The sequence below is a fragment of the Condylura cristata genome, unplaced genomic scaffold, assembly GCF_000260355.1.
Source record: "Condylura cristata isolate star-nosed mole 26May11 unplaced genomic scaffold, ConCri1.0 scaffold00019, whole genome shotgun sequence".
Lineage (NCBI taxonomy): Eukaryota > Metazoa > Chordata > Mammalia > Eulipotyphla > Talpidae > Condylura > Condylura cristata.
This window is the reverse complement of record NW_004567120.1, coordinates 11,862,568-11,880,565: the sequence shown is the minus strand read 5'-3', so window position 1 is coordinate 11,880,565 and position 17,998 is coordinate 11,862,568. Positions and strand designations below refer to the sequence as shown.

Here is a 17,998-nt window from a genome sequence, read left to right as displayed (position 1 = left end):
AAAATAATTGGTTATGGGGGGAAAGAAGAGAAGAACGCAGAACGACCTTTAAGTATGGGGCCTTAAGTGGGAAAAATTAAGATGATGGTCGCAATGACACTTGGTCAATCCCACCCTAGAACTGAATGGGCTAGATAGAGCAGGAAAGCAACACGGACGTACAACTAATTGGGAGGTTCTACGTTCAGAGTTGTGGGTCTACGGACGAAAGGCGGGGTGGCGGGCCAGCAGCTTCTGACCCCATTCATGACGCCTCCCAAGGACCCCCTTTCCTAGCCTGCCAGAGCAAGGAGTAAATTTGAGCCCGACAACTGACCTCCGGGGCTGATTCCCCTGCTGGGGAACACCCGTCCGCAGCCACACCTGGCAGAACACCTTCTCAGAAGTCAGACGATGCCGTCTTCCCTCCAAGTCCCCCTTTTCGCGTGGCGTTGAAAAGTACTTCACCTAGAACACTCATCGGTCCCGAAACTACACCGCCGGAACTCCGCTCTCCGAATTCAAAAAAGTGGGCCCCACCCCGCGCATGCGCTTCCGCAGAGACCCAGCTGGTGAGTGGGCGGAGCTGCTCGCTATGCCGAAGCATGATTGGTTGCATCACAGCTCAATGGCGCGAGGAGGCGGGCGCGCGCGCCGTAACTGACGCAGATCGAATTCCGGAGAAAGGCCAGCCCCTCCCGCTCCAGTCTGGACGTGTGGCCAGTGGGCCGTTGCTGCTGGAGCTAACTGATTGGCTAGCTGGTGCTCTGTTCTAATAATGTTCACATTCGTCATTTTGCGTAGAACGGGACAATGAGTGTCTCGATTCCAGAATTTAACAAGGTCAATTGCAGTGATCATTTTGTTTAGATTGACTCCAGATGTCGGGACTTCGTAGGAAAACATGAACCTGCAAACTCACAGTAAAGGCTACTTCCCCCGGCTGGGAAAGAGACTTAGGTTAAAGGGTTTATGACATCTGAAGCTGTCACTTTCCCCTTGATAAGCTAGGAACGGGAGGAAAGAATAGCTGATCTGTCCTTTTTCCGAGGAGGGGCGCGCCTACCTTCCAGGATTTGCTAGAAACAGGTGTCTGTCTTCACGGTGATGTGGCACCTAGTATGTAGCCGACCAAGAGAGCATGTTAAGATTCCTAATCTTGAGTAATTGATGGATCTTAGAGAAATTGATTAAAATAGCAACAAAGGGCTTGAGACCTGAGCTTAGTTCCTAGTTTAATCACTTACTAGAGTAGAAGAAGAAAGATAAATTTAACACTTCCACTGATTTGGGGGACATCAAAAGATATTTTAACAGAATGCTATAGAGGAAATTTTGCAATCTTAGGGAAAGATAAAGAATCAAATATTAAGTTGATGGGTTTGGAAAAGACTAGCAGAAGTGACAATTTACTAAATATTTTTTTTCACAGTACTTTGGGCAAGTCTTAACCAAACATGAGAATTGTGTATGATTGCTGTTCTTCCTACCTAGTAAAACCGACATTTTCTCAAGTCATTTTTCATACTTTTAACCCTTTCATAGGCTAATATGTAAATTTGCAACGGATTTTAAGCCTGCATCCCCCTTCTTTTTTGTGTGGATGATGACTCTGGGGCCCAGGGTGGTGAAATAACTTGCCCAATGTGCTAAGTCTGTGGCAGTGGATTTGAGCCACTTTGTGAGCACACACGTAGTGAGAGACTATGGTTTACCTGTGTGTAATATAACTTCAGTTGTCTTCTGAAATCACTTTTCCCTTGGCATTACCTAAAGAATAATTAATCTGGAAATTTTTATATTGAGATCCTAATTCTATCACTTTCTGTCCTATGTGCTGACATCACGGGAGTATGAGCGAACTTAAGTGACACATGAAGTTAGTAACTGCAATAGTATATTCAGTGATTGCACACCCTCTTAGCTTTCTTCTCCTCCCTCATCGAGTCTCAAGGAACCTGAATTCCTTGATAGGACCCTTTCTTTTCAGATTTTCATTATTTGTCCAGTTTCCTCCAAATTTCAAAAATTTTATTTTGAAAGAATGAGCTAAATAAGACAGAGAAGTATCAATTAACAAGAACAATGACACTGAAGAAAACACAATAAATTATACTCCCCACACACATAATACCCCCACCCCTCTCCCCGTCCCTGGCACAATAATATTAAAACCATCAAAGCACAACTAACAAGGAGAAACAGCAGTATGCAATGAAGAAAGCAAATTCTCATACTGCTCAATCCAACTAACCCATTTCAAGAGTCCTTCCCCCCAGGCTAAACTCTACCCAGCAGGATGATAAAGAGGTGTAAAGGAGAAAACCCTGGGGGTGGGGGTGAGTAACCTGGACCTGCTTACACTAGCAAAGTTCAGTGATGATTCAATATCTGTACTGAATCTGTTTGGCAGAGAAACATGGGATATAGCTCCTCTGTCAAATTTCAGATGACTTAAGAGAACAGCTAGCATTTGAGATTCAGACTTTTAACAAGACTAATCCCTGCTCCCTCAATGGTAACAGTGCAACAGCTGCCAAATCCTGGTTAGCTGCTGAGAGCAGTGCAAGTGAGGCAGCTTTTGACTGAAGAAAATCCGAAAGAGATGCCTGGTAACAAATTTATACTCGTTTCAAACTGTGAGTAAAAGAGCTTAGTAAATTGGGCCTGGACAGTGGCAAGGTGATACCTTTTAATTTAATCTCTTGAATACTTAATTATTGGTTGCATATATCCCTTGCTTTAATTAAACTCAGTATGGAATATTTAAAATTTAAACAACTGTCAAAGTAGAAGCTCATTCATTTTCCAGATAAGTCAGTATCTTAAATTGAAGGAACTTTTTCCTAAGGTGGTTTTCAGCGTAATTTCTTGAAGGATTGTCCCTATCTCATGACAGGATACATGTATCCTGTATTTATAGCAGGGGTAGGATTCTCTTGACAGGTTTATTGTATTCTGCCTTGCTAAAGCCCATCTACAAAAGGAAGGATTAGTTCAAGATCAGAGCTTTCTCCTCCACACGTGCGTATGTGTGTGCATGTGTGCAAGCACACACACAAGAAATACATGTCTCACACGTATGTCATCTCACAGTCACATGCTTGCTGGAGTCCATCTCACAAAAAAACACTTCAATAGTTAGCCGTATACATGTACATGCAGCAAGATGTGAGAGTTGCTCCGGAGTGATTAAAGGTGGTGCACATATCTACGTGGGGAGGTCACTGTAAGGTATAGGAGGACACAAGCCAAAGAGCCATGAACTTGCAGCTTATATTTTTCTCTTTCCCTCAGGATAAATAAATCAAATGAAAAACACACACTGACATCTTCCTGGGTATCATGGAGGCAACTGGCTGGAAGGTCCACTTTTTGCACTTCTGCTTTCCTAGGACAATTTCATTTTGCCCTGAGGAGCCTTCTCGTATAAGGAGGGCTGCTCCTCGGTGTTTCCTGCTTTCCCCAGATTCCCTGGCGAGGGCTTCTTCTCAGAAGACCGGTCTTCCGGTTTTCGGGCAATCAGCAGGCGGCAGGTGAGCAGGATTCCGAACACCAGGGCATGGGCATAGCGTTTGAGAGGATCACCCACCAGCTGGTGAAAGAAGAGCACAGCCAACACCAGCAAGAGGAGGAAGAAGTTGGCCACATCTTTGGGGCGTCCAGGCACAAGGGTCATGACGATGCCACAGGCCACCTCTAGAGCACCGATGCTTTTACGGAGGAGAATGGAATTGATCCCCAGCTTCTTCAGCAGCGGGAGCGCACGAACATAGCTCTTGTAGGCACGTTTCTAGAGTGGAATACCATAAGAAAATCACTGTGTTAATCACGATTTTAACATTGAAGAAAACACAAGGAAGGCCTCCTTCCCCCATTCTTTTCCACACCTACCAAGGGCATCTCGTTTTTTCACTGTGTTCCCTCAGGAAAAGCTGCGTTCGTAGAACAAGAAAAGAGGAAAGCAAGCTGCTGCCAACCCAGTGATAGAAACCTTAGGAACAGTACAACAGATAAGACAATGGGGCTGCATAGTTAAATTTTTTTCCTGATTTTTAATCATAAGCAACATTAATAACTTCAAAGAAAATTCATTGTACCCATAAAAACCAGTAGGGATTGGCCGTCCCTGTTGGCGCAGCGGGTTAAAGCACAGCACTAAGAATCTAAAAAGTCACCTCCTCATGAGTTTGATCCCCACCTGCCCCGGAGATCACCACATGGCATGGCAGACCTCTCCTGACCCAGCCGCTGCTCCCCTCAGCAGTGTGCTTCCTCAGTTGGCCTGTTCTGCTCCCCACTCTGCCTCTGAATCCACTCACCGCCCCTACGCTTCTGGCCTGTATCCTAGTTCTGTATGTACAAATAAAATAAATCTTTAAGAAAAAAAAACAACAGTAAGGATTAGCCACATCCACATTCTCCAAGGCCTGTGTTGTCCAAACCCTAATGTATATGGATAGCAATAAAACCGAGACAAACACGGGCCAGGGTGGCTAAGACTTAATGAATTTCCCTCATTTTTGGAATCTGTGAGAATTCAGAAAAAGAGCTGAACTGGAGTTTATGTTTGTGGAATTTGTACAAACAAAAAAAGAAAAGTGCATGCTAGGCAAATATAGAAATAAAAATATAGGCAGATGTTTAACTCCTCGTATATCTTAAAAAAACAGTGAGACGAAAATCAGTCTGATGTTCAATAAGATAAATTTCCAGGCCTTTCCTTTACAGGACACTATAAGCCTGGTTTAAGTTTATTAATTCTAATTTAACAAGTATTTACTGAGCACCTAATATGAATTTATGAGCTGGAGATATGGAGGTGCATGAGACAGGGTCCAGAAGCTCTTAGTCTAGTGGCGGAAACAGATACATAAAACATTATAAAGCAACATCCTTAGTGGTATATAACAGAAGTCTGTACAAAATCTAATTACAGCTCAAAGGAAGACATCATAGGACAGAGGAGGGTGATCATTGGCTATATTATTACAAAGTAATATACTTACAGTGACATTAGAGTAATAAATAGCTATGTTTTTCACTATTCAGATGGGCCCGATCCACATTTTGGAATAACGTGGTGAGATTTTTATCAAGTGTCTTATAAGGTTGGCCCACTGTTTTGTTTGCATTAGTATCTATTAATACATTCAATATTTATTAGTGCCTCCTTTTGTTAGGCACTATTCTTGGCACTCTGGATACAGATATCCATCATTCCAAGACTGTCTTCCTGAAGCTTTAGTTCATAAGAGGAAGAACAATTATATACATACATACCTGTAATAAGGTGTTATAGCCCAAGTAAAATTATGCAGTGGGTACAGTGGAGATGCAGCAAAAAGAGGTATGGAGATTGAGGAAAAGCTAGAGTGGACAAATAATGAAGGGTAGGTGTCTGTAAGAACAATAAAGGAAGGGCCTGGCAGGCAGAGGTAGCTGGATGAGCGAAGGCCAGAAGCACAAAGTAGACTGATGTGTTGCAAACATTGCCCCAGCTCAGTATAGGTTGAGGGAGAGAATGGAAGAGGGTGAGATAATGAGACAGGAGAGCTAAATATGAATCAGGTCATGGAGAATTATGTATGTTGCATTTGGAGGGGGAATTTATCCTACAAGCCAGGGGGAGCAACGTAGTTTGCTTTTAAGGGAAGTACCTCTAGAAATCGTGTGGAGGATGGGTTTGGGAGAGGTACGCATGGAAGCAAGGGGACCAGATGAAAGATGTGGACTAGAGCTGTAACAGGAGAGACAGGAAATGGGACAGAGTCAAGGATATTTTGAATGTAAAATCAACACAAATCGATGCTTTATTGGGTATGAACACTAAGGAAAAGGGAAAAGTCAAGAAAGATTCTCAGGTTTCTGAGTTGGGTGCCTGGCTAGAGGGGTATAAGCATTATCTAAGTCTGGGCATGCTTCCAGAGAAACAGGGAGGGAGGGGCAGGGCACAAAGCACTGGGTAGGATGAGGAACTCCAGTTGGGGCACTTTGACTTCAATTATCCCTAAGATATGTAGAGGAGTCTGGTATGCAGCTAGGTAAGAGAAGGATGGCTAAAGATACAGAATGGATCTAGTCAGTCTAGGTAGAATGTATACAGTGGGAAGAGAGGAAAGTCCATAACGTAGGCAGAAGAAAGTGTGATCATAAAAAGTGGGAGGAAAACCAGGAGAGATGGGTCATGGGGGCCAAGTGAGGTTTTAAGACAAGAATACCAGTGAAAAGCACCAGATACTGTTTTGTCCCGACGTCTGTGACTGGCTGCAAGAAAGGAAGGCGGGAGGCAGAAAGGCTGAGCAAGCAGAGTTTATTGCTCCCGGACAGCAGCTGAGATGGAGCCCCTAGAGTGGGGTCTGCAGCTACTGCCAACTCAATAAGAGGGAAGGGTCTCATATAGATTCTAAGCTCACATTCCAAAGGGGTGACTCTTCGCTGTGTCCCTTGATGTAAAGCCCAGTTCGTTATCACCTTCATCTAGCCCCATCCCGGATGCAAGGCCCAGATAATTTATCATCCTTGGATGCAAGGCCCAATTTATTACCGCCCTCATCTAGTCCTGTCAATAAATCTCCGCACTTGGTCATTCCCAACAGATACAAGATGAGTATTATAAGAATCAAAGAATACTTGACCAGTTGAAGGCTTCTGGTACCTAGAATAGTGCTCACACACTGTAGATTTGGAACAAACGGTAAGTCATTTCTCTGACTTCCTGACTAGTGGAGGTTACTTTATTTCATTGAATAATTACCATGAGTGGCATGAAATAATCCTTTCTGAAGACTACTAGAAGAATGATGGCTTAGTGAAGAAAGTGTGGGTTTGGATTCAAACAGACTAGACTTCAAATCCCATCTCTGCACTTTCTATTGTGTGTTCATGGGCAAAGTATTTTGTACAGTGTGATATCCATAAAAAGAGAAGGTTCAGGTTCCCTGTCTCACTCAAGGATGGCTCGGGCTGAACAGTCAGGAGAAGCTAGAGAAGACAGGGAGGAAAAAGGAAGGAGACGTGGAGGACAGAATATGAAGAAGCTGCACTTGCTTTTCTACCCTGGACCAGGAATTTGGGGGACATGGAAGGTGACACTTGAAAGAAACTGAGACATGGGTGAGAGACCCGTGGGCAGGCTGACAGTGGTAGCCTTTATCTGGACTTGGATCTTGATTTTGCTCTTTCCCTTCCAGAATACCTTGGCTCCTTCTGCCTCTATCCTAAGGGTCCCCACCAGGAGGTGCCTTAGACTTGTGGCAGGCTTTCAGGCCTCTGTGGCCCTGCTTTGGGCCAATCCATTTGGCTGGGCATTTACTCATAAGGGGATGGATAACTTTGGGTGCTTCATTTGAAACTATTTTGGCTATATTCTTTTCTTTCTCTTCTCTTTATTGCACACTAATTGTGTTAATTATATTAAAGTTATTTTCTGTTGAAGGCCTTACACATTAAGAATATGTTTGTTTTTATGTGGCACGTGGCAGAATCCATTTAGAGCATGCAGGCTTAGGGGTCTTGTGGTGCCCCTCATTTTGACCTGTAACAATTTGACTTCTCTGAGGTTCATTTTCATGAGCAGGAGTGGAACTAAGGCACTAAAACCACTCATGGATCAAGGCAAATAATATTCAAGACCCACAAAATATCAAACATTTAAATAAAGGTAGGATTTGACTCTGCATTTACAGGGCCTTAAGTCACCTCTCCCTAATACAGACCATGTTAGAGCCTGTCTTCGTTTGAAAATTTCCCTGGAAACTGTCCCTGCCCTGTGCATGAGCATATAAGAAAATACAAAGCTAGTCATTCTTCCTTATCCCATTGTAGGTTAAAGCAGGGATCTTGAGAAGAAAGATTAGGAGAGGTTGACCAGTCAGCAGAGTAAAACCATGTGCTGGACTGAGCTAAGCCTACAACAGAGCACAGCTAAGGGGTAGGGCACCTGCTGGGGGGGGGGTGTGGAGAAGCCTCTGGGTTTCCTCTCACTATTAACCCAGATGCCACCTGCACTCTCTCAGTCTGCACAATGGGCACCAGGGAAAGAAAACTAGACCCAAGAGACTTCTCTGACAGTTTTAAGTAAGGACCATTTCTAATTAGCAATACAAAGCTTCCCAAGAGGGAATTGCTAAATCCTAAGTGTAAGCTAGTGATATGATGCACGCAGGAGGAAAAATGAGTTTCTTAGAGTCAGGTGGAATCAATGCGTCTGTGCAGGTTTGAACATATAACCCCCCAGAGCAGATACAAAGATTCAAACCTACTTGACCTCAATAAACATAATTTTTTTGGGGGGGGAAGACTTCAGATGCTGACTGAGTAACTTCTGATAATGCTCCCTTTTTGGCTAGGGCTTAATCACACATCATTCAAGAACAGATTCTTATCTATACTATATGGGAATCTGTAGCCTAGTCTTAAATCAGGTTCTACTATTTCTGTGATCTTTTTTTCTCCCCACTTGGCATAACTCCCTATTACTTTTTCAGTTTATCTAACCTCTTAAACTTCCATTGTGGATAAGGAAACTGCAGGTAGACAAACCATTTCATCAATCTTTAGTTCAAAACCGAGTAGGTACAGAAAACATCCATGCTCCAGGACTCCAGATAAGCAATGTTTAGGTTGCTAGAGATGAGACAAAATGTGTGTGGAGTCCAAACATCATAACATGTCCCTTATTGTTTCTCTTGTGGAGGAGGATGGAGACATCATAGGATCCTGTTGCCAAATCCATCAAAGCTTGGTTAGGGCCACCTCAATTCATACAAAAGAAGGTCACTGTATCTTGAGACCTTGAGTAAACAGGTCTCTAAAGACTTTAATGGTGCTGATAGTAAGAACAAAGAGAGTTGAATGACTCACTCTCCAAAAAGGCTCTGGCACTTTATTAGATCTTCCTTACCAATGCAACCGTAGTTTGCATGGAGGGGAAGGAAGCAAGAAAGAGGAGGGTTTAGTCAAATATTGCAAATCCATTTAATCAAAGGCCATCATCCAGCAATAACTTTGGGCTGGAATTCCTAAGATAACCTAAATTGCAATTTTAACTTTGCCCCTTAAATGACTTGGAGAAAATGGCTAAGAAGTATATTACCTCAGTTTCCTCTTTGGCAATCCAACGAACATTTTGGAGATTTAATCAAAAAACCATGGTGTCGGGTAACATCAGCCAAGGGCCACACACACACTTTATCATTACTTTCTAATCATACAATTAGAAATCCATACGTTTGCAAGCCACAGTAAGTATTTTAGTGACAATAGTGATGAATCAACGAAGTTCATTCTTGTGATAAGAGATGCGTTTGAGACAAGAGAGGCATACAGTCTTTCTTTAGTCATACCTCTTTAGTTTTTGTCATTTATTCTTCACAAAACTCCAGGGTCCATGATCTCATATTAGTGACATTAAACTTGAACAGCTCAAAGCTGTCTAATAATATTCATCTTCGATTGCAATTAGTAACGGATCCCAGGCAGCTAATAGGACAAAATGGGAACAGAGGGCAAGTGATTTGGTTTACTTTAGTTCACTTATGCCAATTAGGTAAAAGAAAAAAATAATAATTTGACTAATGTACTGTATAAGTCCACTTATTTAAAATTCAAAAACAGGTACAATTATGTTGTGAGAAGTCGGGATAGTAATTACCCAAGAGGAGGTGGTAAGTGGGAGGGGCCGTTAGGGCAGTTTTCAGGGTGCTGGTCCTGTTCCATGTCTTGATGGGCCTGCTGATTCCACAGGAGTATTTTGAAAATTCCTTGAGCTGTACACGATGTGCCTGTTGTCTCAGAAGGTATGTTATACTTCAATAAAATTTGCAGGGAAAAAGCGATATGAAAGCAGAAGAGGGCACTGACAAAAATATTTTTTGGCTAAAAATCTTATCCTGGTTACTATCTTAGATCATAAAGCCTACGTAAGTGCTGCAGAATTTACTGAGTCAAGTATGATTTTCCTGAATCTCTGGAGGGAAAAAAGCCACATGTGAATCATAGATCACCTCTTAAATGCAATAAAAAGCCATCACATGTTAACTGTCAGATATCCATGTGAATGATAAAAACCTTTTAAGCAATTCTACTTTCCTTTGTCCCAATGCCCTCCTAAAGAGGAAGCTGACAAGCCCTGTCCTACTAACCAAAGGCTGCCCCTCCCCGTCACATCCTAAAGCACAAGAGTCTGACTTCTGTCAATCAAAGGTCACTCAGAAACCAGCAAAGCTGATGGCCACTCAGAAGCTACAAGCATAAGGAAGCGTATGCTCCCTGGCATAAACTGCACTGTAGGTTAGCTTGGGGTGGCAAGCTGTGTTAGCTGAGCAAAGGCACCTCACATCTCTGGATCCCTGAGGGAATAAATATGTTGTGCCACCTCACAGGGCATTGCACCAGTGAGTTACTATCTTATTGCCTTATTGAAAAGCAACCATTATTATTATCTTATTGGAAAGCAACTAATGACAGTGTTGAAAAGCATAAAAGATGCACATTAGGCCCTCCCTGGTGGCGCAGCGGGTTAAAGCACAGCACTGAGAATCTGAAGCCACTTTCGCATGAGTTCAATTCCTGCCTGCCGCAAGCCCCGGAGGAGACCACATGGCGAGCCAGACCTCTCCTGACCCGCCCGCTGCTTCCCTCAGCAGTGTACTTCATCGATCTGCCTGTTCTGCTCCCCACTCTGTCTCTGGTGAAGCCTCTCACCGCCCCTGAGCCTCTGGCCTGTACCCCAGTTCTGTATGCACAAATAAATAAATCTTAAAAAAAAAAGATGCACATTAAATAAACTGTCCAAACACCTGGAGTGTTTTCCCAGGGTTACACAGACAGGAGGACATTTAACTATTGGTGGGTGAGCAAATCGATCAAACTGACATTCCCTATGAGGGGATGCAACGAGGGGAACTCCTGCCCTCTTCTCTTCAGGGCCAAAATCTCTGGCTTCATTGTGACAAGACTCTGGTGTTTTCTAACCATTTCATATCTGACCTGTTATGCTTACAGGAGACAGTCACTGCTGCAGAAGAGCTGTATACCAAATTGAGAGCAAATCAACCATTCACATGTTGCCTGTCACCTCACAGGAAATTGGTTAGCAGCATTTGTAGGCTGTCTCCCAATTTCAAGTGAATTAATGAAGGCATTTAGTCAAGGCAGTGGTTTACCCATGTGAATTCATGTGGGCTTTCTAGTCTTCTGTAGTGACACTTGTTCAATCTGGAGGAGGAATGGGGTGACACACACCAAATGGGCTTATTCTGGAAGTTCTGTATGGGATCCACTGGGCATTACGCAGCAGCAAGTATGGCTCTTTTATACTAGCTGATTGCATAAAGGTCTGCTCACCAGGGAACATGAAAATAGCATCTTTCTCTTTTAAATGCATGATTCCAATCCCTTTAAGTGGCCATTTAAATTAGCCAGGAGACCACTGCATAATACATACTGTAACTGTCACCTCATCCAGCGTATTTTAGCATGTACTACCTGCAAACAATGTTTCATACTCTTCCATACACCATCTCAGACAATATTTACAACAACCTCAGAAGTAGATATTATTACTCTCATTTTACAGGTGAGGAAACTAAGACACAAAAAAGTAGCAGGACCCGAACCCAAACCTATTATAGTCCTTCCATTTATCTTCCCTGGCTTCCTCAGTAGAGCCAGAAAGATGTTCACTGTCATGTGTTTGGTTTTTAAGCAGCGAAGCGTATGGAGGAGATAATACCTAAAACACTACTAATGGTTTGAGAATAAGAAAGCCTAGTTGGGAGTAAAAGCAAAAATTAAAAACAAAAAAAATAGATAAATTTGAAAAATTTTACTTTGGCTTCAAAGTAAAATAACACCACAAATATATTGATGAGGGCAATTGAAGTGGTACAGAAAGGGAGCAAGAATGTGCTAGATATTTTCAAGAATCAAGTTCTGACATTCCCCCAAAAGCAGTTGTAACCATTAATGACTCCTCTACTGAGAATATTGAGTCACAGGCTTGGTTTCTAAACTCTTCTCCAACAACAGCTTACTGTACATTCTTGGAGAAATCATCCAACTTACTCTGCTGCAATCTATCCATCAATGGAATAAGAATAACTAAAAAATAAATCTAGCCCACAGAGATGTAGTCAATCACAACAACAAAACACTTGAGATCATGAAAGAAAAGCCACTGCAGCGAATACATGGCTATTTCCACCAATGTAGAGGAATTCCGCCTAAATGGAAAACAGAAAATCACTGGGGCAGGTCTAGGGTTAGGGTCCTGAGGGGCTGTAGCCCCCATGTAAGAAGCAAGAAATGGTTCCTGAATTGTAAAATGCAAGAGTCCATCAGAGAAATCTGAAGGGTGTTGGCCACAATGACTCACCTGTACATTCAACAAACATAAATTGAACACCTGATTTGGGTAGACCTTAAATGCTATGCGTTCAATAATAACGCTGGGCCAGCCCAGGTACTGTGGACTGGGCCCTATGTGGACTGTCATCTCCAGCCTGGGCATAATGCTTGAGGTAGGAGAGGATTCTGGAAAAGAGTGTTCTGAAAATCCTTCTGAAGCTTCATACTACTGTGAAGTCTGCCTCCTATGTAGATTTAGTCCTTCAGTTCCCTCCATCAGCTCTGAGCACAGATGCACAGAACTGTGCATACACACACACACAGGTTCTGTACTGCTGTATTAGGTCATATCTATCTAAGATTGCTCATTTGTAGGATACGAAATCTTCATTTTTGTTTCCTCTCCTTTCATTAGACTGCAATAGACAGCTCACTCCCTAGGGGAAGCCTACTGTAAACCCATTTTGGCTGGTCCTCCTCGTAAGCTCCTGCCAAGCTGGTAGGAAGCTTCCCGGTGACTCCATCTTAGTTGGATTGCCTGCAGAGCCTAGCACTGTACTTAGGGTGCATCTTGGGGGTCTTTGAAAGCAGCTTAACAGGGTATGGGGAGCAGAGAGTATACTGAAGGAGGGTGCTATGTCCCTAAGGAAAGGTAAAGCTTAAAAATATCTCATGTGCTCACACACACATCTATAAACATATGTATACATGAAAAGTGAAGAAAAGCAGGAGCATATTCACTTAGAATCGGACACAAAACTGCTATGACCAAGACCTAATTGTCATGGTATTTCCCCTCCAACCTGCCCCTCTGTCCCTACCTCTTCAAGCCCTTTGGCGGCTCTTTCTCCCCCACCTCTCTGTCCCTCCCCAATGCAGGCTGTCTCCTATACACATTTTGACCTGATTTTAACTCCATCTGGTCAAACGTGCTGGGAGAAGGGGAAGGAAGCAGGAGCAGCACGTTATGATTTGCCACTGAGGCTAGACCTAGGCCCCTGAATCCCAGCTACCCTCCCCCATCCCAGGGTGAGCCTGTGGTGAAAGAGATATAGAAAGCAGTAGCTCAAACCCTGAGAGCTCCCAAAGCCAGAGCTGCCTACAAACATTTCTGAGCATCTATAATTTGCAGTCTCCATCCACTTGCAGCTCCTGTTGAGATGCCCTGGAAAGCTCCACAGTGCCTCCAGGAGAGCCATTTATTGCTGTCAATGTGTGGGGTTATTCTCCCTTGCCTCAGCCCTAGGGAGTCTCTCTGGCCTCTTTTCTCTTCCCCTTCCAGGTCCTCCCCTTAACTCGATTCCTTCTTGACCTTGACAGCCCAGTAATAGCCCCCCCCCCATTCCTGTCACTCTGGCAAAGGCAGTGAGAAGCAGGTTCTCTTCAACTGGGGCGGGGAAATGAAGAGCAAAGTGACAGGGGAAGAGACAGCGACAGAAAGTGCTGGAAACATCCACTGCCATCTCCTAGTACTTCACAGCATTAGAGCAAGTCCTCTTCACGCCCAACTGGGGAGAGCAGCCCAGCCCCCAGGTTGCAGAGATGTTTTGGCCAGTCACCTTCGGTGATTCCAACTCTGCAGAGGGGAAAACCTGCAGAAGGCCAGGCCCTGGGCATCCAGAGGAGTCAAGGTGGGGGATTACGGGCTGTTTCGCAGGAGAGAAAAGACAGACTTTGGGAATTAGCCTACAAACAGAGCGAAATAAAACAAACCATCCGGCTCTCCTTTGAGAGAGGGGAAAGAAGCAAGCTCGCAGTGACCTTTATTTGGGCCAAGACTGCTTTGTCTCAAGGATACCGAAGCACGAAGCACGCCCAGGCGGCTGGGGAATACTGTCAGCTCTCTGCCTGGGTTGTGGGATACCTTTCCCGCCCCTGAAAATTGCTCTTTTTAGTAATCCCTTCTCCCTTAGCTCTTTCCCTCGGTCCCCTTTGTTCTTCTCAAAGATAAATAAACTCTCCAGTTTGCTAAACTCTTAGCTCCAAGGGGAGCCAGCAGACTTGTAAACTGGTGCCGGCACTTTCGGTGTGCTGGAAGGAGGGAAGGCTTCCTGACACTGACAGGTGTTACGCAGGTTTCAGCCTTCTGGCTTACTTGGTGGGGTCTGGGGGGGCACTCGCTGGTCAACCCCTCCCCCAACAGGCATTCAGCGGCGCCTGAACAGTTGCTCCCCGGCAGAGCCCACAGGCAACAAACGAAATCTTTCTTGCCCAGCAGCTCCTACCGAACAGCAAAGTTGTTGGGGAGTGGGGACGGTCCAGGGTGGGGGTAGGGTTTAAGGGGATGGGACCCAGGACTGAGAAGGAAAGAAGGGGAGAGGTACTCGCAACCCCTTGGGGGTGCGCTCCTCATCACCCGTCAGCTTCACTTACCATCTCAGTGTAGGCATCCTTGCTGAGTCTGGGGGTCAACTTGATAGTCCCCATGAAAACAAAGAAGAGTCCCAGGGCCACCGAGAGGGCCACGACAGTTATGGTTCTGGGGGATGCCATGGGTCACCAAGGCAGGTCCCAACTAATCCTTCTGTTTTGCGCACCCTGTCTGTCTGAGGCGCAAGCAGTTAGCACAGAGGGAGCAAGAGGGACGCTGCGGAGGCAGCAGGCAGCTAGAATGACAAAGGAGAGGAGGGAGCTCGAGAGAAAAATTGAGAGATCGAGATTCAACCTCTCTCACTACAACAATCGCTGGGTCCTAATGCCCTACCCTTGCTCCTCACCGGCCCAACGCTCGGTCTGGAAGTTAAGCGGAGCCCTTAACTGAGGTGGAAACTTCCTCTTAATTGGGGGAACAGGTAGGTTAAATTCAAGGAGCTGCTCCGGAATGAGGAATTAGGGGAGACTTTCCTACCACTTCTCACTAGCTGTATTTTTCATCTCCATAGCCTTGTAGTTATTCATTCTCTCTCCCCTTGTCCTTCCCCTCCATCAAAATATCAGGCCTCAGAGTTGCTGGTTTCTGCAATTGGTGAAGATCTAGGTTAAAGCAAATCTGTCTCGCTTGATTGCTGTCAAAGAAGGCTTTGATTTGGTCTTCCTCAAAAGCTTTTACTAACCAAATGACTAATGCCAGAATTTTAAATTTGCCTTTCAAGACCTGCCTCTCTTGGAAAGTTTATCTTCCTATCACCCCCATGGGTTCATCTCCCACACACCCGAGCTTCCCCCTTCTCCTCCCCTTGACCTTTCCCTTCCCCACCCCACAGCTCTTCCTTAGCACCCTTTCCTTTTGTCAAGGTCACCTCCTGCATAAAGCCGGCCCCTGACCCTTTACCAGGTGAAGATGGTTTCTCTCTCTCTCATCTGATTTCTTAGAACAATAGGCAAAATTATCAGCCTTCTCTTGAGTGCTCCACTCTGCCCTCTAGTTTTATTAGCTTATTTTTCTTTATAACAACATTGTGAGCTAAACTTGAGCTCCCATTTTATGGATGGGACAAGGAGGCACGTGCAAATTAAATAACTTGCCCAAGAGTAGACAGCTAGTAAATGGAGAATCGGATTTCAAACTGAGGGAGTCGTTCCCAGAGCCAAGGTTCTTAACCGTTATCTACAGTTTTGTCTTTTTAACACTTTGCAACCTTAGGGTGGCACTTACTGATATTGTTTACCTCAGTAGTCACACACATGGACATGTGTGCACATAGTTAGAGGGGTAATATTCATTAAGGAGGTAAAAAGAGTCCTAGAGTCAGACCCCCCAAAGGCCCAGTGTTCAACCCCCCCTTAATCTGTGCATGTAGATTAGCCCCTTAACTAAATCTGAGCCTTCATCACTTCATTTACAAAATGTGAATGAAGATTCTGCTACAAGGATCTGTTTTAAGAATTCCATGTAAGTAAATTGCCTAATGTAGTGTGTACATATTATAATACCTCAAATGATGTACTTCTCTTCTTGCTTCTTCTCCACAATTGGCTTTGGTTATAAGCATGTAAAAGGTAGGTGTTTGGTGTGGGGTGGTAACATACATCTGGAGAGGTGTTATCCCATCCCTCTGAATCATATACAGTGTTACAAATCTATGTTACCTCAATTAAAAAAAAATTAGCTTACGCAGAAGAAACTATATATGTCTTCAAGTGAACTATTTTGGTTAATTGCAAAAATAAAATGAAAGCTAGGGAACGATTTCTACTTCTGCCCCATAATACCTACAGTCTTGTGTGAAACTGAAGCAGGAAGCTTCTCAAGTCTGCTGTCTAGGTTCTGCTCCTCTGGGGAGTGTGCTGCTTGGATTCTGCTGCTGGCTGGAGCAGAAAGTTCCTGCAGTGTGCTGTTGGCCCACAGTAGTAGCTGTGGCCACCTCGACCCCTTCCCAAACAACAAAGAATGCTTATGCTATGATGGATGGGATGACAAGGTTCCTCACACAACCTGTATAAAACCTCACCACTCCTGTAATTCGGGGCTCAGCCTTGTGGGACTGATCCCACTGAGCCCACTGGTGTGACAAGAAAATCCTTCTTTCTCCACCTCTCTGAGTGCCATCTGATTTTTCTGGGAAATGGCCGTAAGGAAACAGGTCCTGAATAATCTTTGTTGGGGAAAATTGATGAATTTAAATATAAACACTCCTGGGAGTGGCCACACAAGATGTAGTTATCTTTTTAATGGCTGAATGGTATTCCATTGTGTATATTCCACATCTCCTAGTTCCATTCATCTGTTTTGGGGAACTTAGGTTGTTTCCTTATCTAGGTGATTGTAAATAATGTTGCAATAAACACAGGAGTGCAGCTTTCCTTTTGAATTAGTGTTTTTGTGTCCTTTGGGTAGATGCATGCCATTGCAGAAACGTGGATGAGCTAGAAGGGATTATGCTAAATGAAACAAGTCAGAAGGAAAAGAAATATCAGAAGCCTTCACTTATATGTGGAATATAGAGAAGAGTCAGGAAAAAGATAAAACTTGCGAGCTGCCCATAAATCTGAATACAACATACAACAGGGGAAGAGGAGGGAAAGGGGTCAAAACAGGGAAGGAAGGAGCACAGGAATGGTGGATGGATCAGAGTGCTGCCGTGGTGGCAGGACTACAGGGATTACACTTAGGGGGAAAGTCAAATACTGCCTCAAAATTAACAAGCCTGTAAGAAAATAATTTAATATAAAAAGGATTTAGCTATCATTTGACTTTTCTGGTGGAAGAATATAGGCTCTTCTGATTTTGATTCATCCTGCAAATTACTAAGCGTCTCCAATGTGCATGCAAGTGAAGGAGGCTCGAGGAATACACAGACCAATGAGGCATGGACCCCGGTCCCGATGAGCTAATGGTATAATGGAGATAAAATTTGTTAGCGAATAAAGAATTTTGAATTTCTTTATGCATTAAGTCTGGAAAGAATAAACCAAAGGAAATGTTTATCTAAGTGTCTTTAGGGTGAATATGGCAGTGAAATGAGCACTTGGGGAAGTTCATTCACAGAATTAAACAACACACGTTTATTTAATGCATACATCTACACTTCGTCCTTTCAGATTACATGAAAATGAGAACAATACATAGTCATCATGAGATAGATAAGCTACTGAATAATATAAGGAGAAAATATCTTATGATCCCAATTTGGAGAAATAGACATTGTTAATATTAGGATCAATCAATAGTTGTTAATTGACCCTTCTCTTTAATACCCCTCTGTGTACAAAATGTTTATAAAGTTTT

General features: G+C 43.8%; 2 protein-coding genes across 2 annotated transcripts in view; both read right to left on the bottom strand.

Moving 5' to 3' along the window:
- The window catches only part of CENPI (centromere protein I), a 33,219-nt gene extending 32,720 nt beyond the window's left edge, over window positions 1-499 (bottom strand). The window contains exon 1 of the mRNA XM_004685645.2: window positions 317-499. The gene's annotated coding sequence lies outside the window, so the exon portion shown is untranslated. The remainder of the gene's footprint in view (window positions 1-316) is intronic.
- Window positions 500-1,965: 1,466 nt separating this feature from the next.
- TMEM35 (transmembrane protein 35) lies at window positions 1,966-14,940 on the bottom strand. Its single transcript, XM_004685644.2, has 2 exons — window positions 14,704-14,940; window positions 1,966-3,772 (listed from the first exon to the last, which is right to left on the bottom strand). The coding sequence occupies exons 1-2, from the start codon at window positions 14,821-14,823 to the stop codon at window positions 3,371-3,373; spliced, it is 522 nt and encodes a 173-aa protein (XP_004685701.1). The 5' UTR covers window positions 14,824-14,940; the 3' UTR covers window positions 1,966-3,370.
- Window positions 14,941-17,998: the final 3,058 nt, after the last annotated feature.

What these genes read in the sequence shown, in the direction of transcription:
- TMEM35 (XM_004685644.2), bottom strand. Translation starts at nt 14,823, where the DNA reads ATGGCATCCCCCAGAACCATAACTGTCGTGGCCCTCTCGGTGGCCCTG. An exon ending in AGGATGCCTACACTGAGATG is followed by an intron (nt 3,773 to 14,703) that starts GTAAGTGAAGCT and finishes ATTCCACTCTAG; the next exon opens with AAACGTGCCTACAAGAGCTA.